At 47.1% G+C, this 1,097-nt stretch overlaps 1 protein-coding gene across 1 annotated transcript in view; it reads left to right on the plus strand.

The window, feature by feature from the left end:
• PARK7 (parkinson protein 7) overlaps positions 1 to 292 on the plus strand; it is a 20,073-nt gene extending 19,781 nt beyond the window's left edge. Inside the window, exon 8 of the mRNA XM_008593877.1 lies at positions 218 to 292. Within this exon, the coding sequence (XP_008592099.1) occupies positions 218 to 292 (75 nt within the window). The remainder of the gene's footprint in view (positions 1 to 217) is intronic.
• The last annotated feature ends 805 nt before the right edge of the window (positions 293 to 1,097 follow it).

Consider the following 1,097-nt stretch of genomic DNA (forward strand, 5'->3'; position numbering starts at 1 on the left):
TGAGCGAGGCGCGGGAGCAACACCGAGGGTTGCGATCCCGTTGCCGGTCCCCGGTCCGGTATGGGGGCGACACTGAGGGTTGTGATCCATTGCCGGACACAGAAAAAGACAAAAGACAAAAAAAAAAAAAAAAGTTCTTCACTCTCCCCTTAGACACAGTAGCTGCAGCTTTGAGAGCTCAAGGGGCTTGCCCAAGGCCTTTTAACCCCTCTTGCAGGACGAGTACAGCCTCTCAGCAGTGCTGGCTGTGGCTTGTCCAGTGCTGGAGCAGGAGGCAGGTGGACTTAGATGAACAGAATCCCTGAGGCCCTGGTCAGAATGTTGCTCTAGGGGAGTGATGCCCAGCTGCTCTTCTGGAGAGAGACGTAGTCATTGTGTCTTTGGGATAATACTGTGAAAGCCTAATGAACCACTTGGAGCAATTTGTTTCCCGGGCACTAAATATACAACAGGGAAGGGGCCAGTGTTTACTGAGCACCGGCTGTGTCCCAGGCACCTAGGTAGGTGGTTAACTTGTGTGTCCTTTGCAGTGTATTTTCTTTCACACTTTATACAAAGGGATCATATTCCACCACACCATTCTGCCCCTTGCTTTTCCACTTACTATATCTTAGCTTTTTCTCCACCTGTACGTGGAGATGTATGTGCTAGCTACATCGTGCAACTCAGTCCAACCAGCATCCCCACAAAGTGGCTGTTGGTGTCATCCAATGTAAAAAGAAGAGAAAAACCTTGTCCTTTCAGAGGTCAAGAACTTGTCTGTCCTGTTGCGTAGGATTGTTTTAAGGATCAAAGGCTACAATAAAGGGAGAAGTAGATTTCTTAAACTGTGAAACATTAATGTAAAGTATTATTTTAGTGTAGCCAACTGTATCACCTCAGAGTCTGGTTACGTATTCTGTGTTCTAGGGTGTTGGTTCCCTAAGGAATGAGGAGAACATTAAATTCTGTAGCTAATTCTGCAGAATCATCTGGTAGTGGGGTTTTTTTGCTTGTTTATTTTTTTAAATGCCCTGCCTTTGTCCTTCGTAAGGGGAGCCAGCATCAGGGACCTTAGTGCCTGAGGAGCAATGATGGGACAGGGCTGATGCTCAGAC

This window comes from Galeopterus variegatus, unplaced genomic scaffold (genome assembly GCF_000696425.1).
Source record: "Galeopterus variegatus unplaced genomic scaffold, G_variegatus-3.0.2 Scaffold9791, whole genome shotgun sequence".
In the NCBI taxonomy this organism is placed as follows: domain Eukaryota; kingdom Metazoa; phylum Chordata; class Mammalia; order Dermoptera; family Cynocephalidae; genus Galeopterus; species Galeopterus variegatus.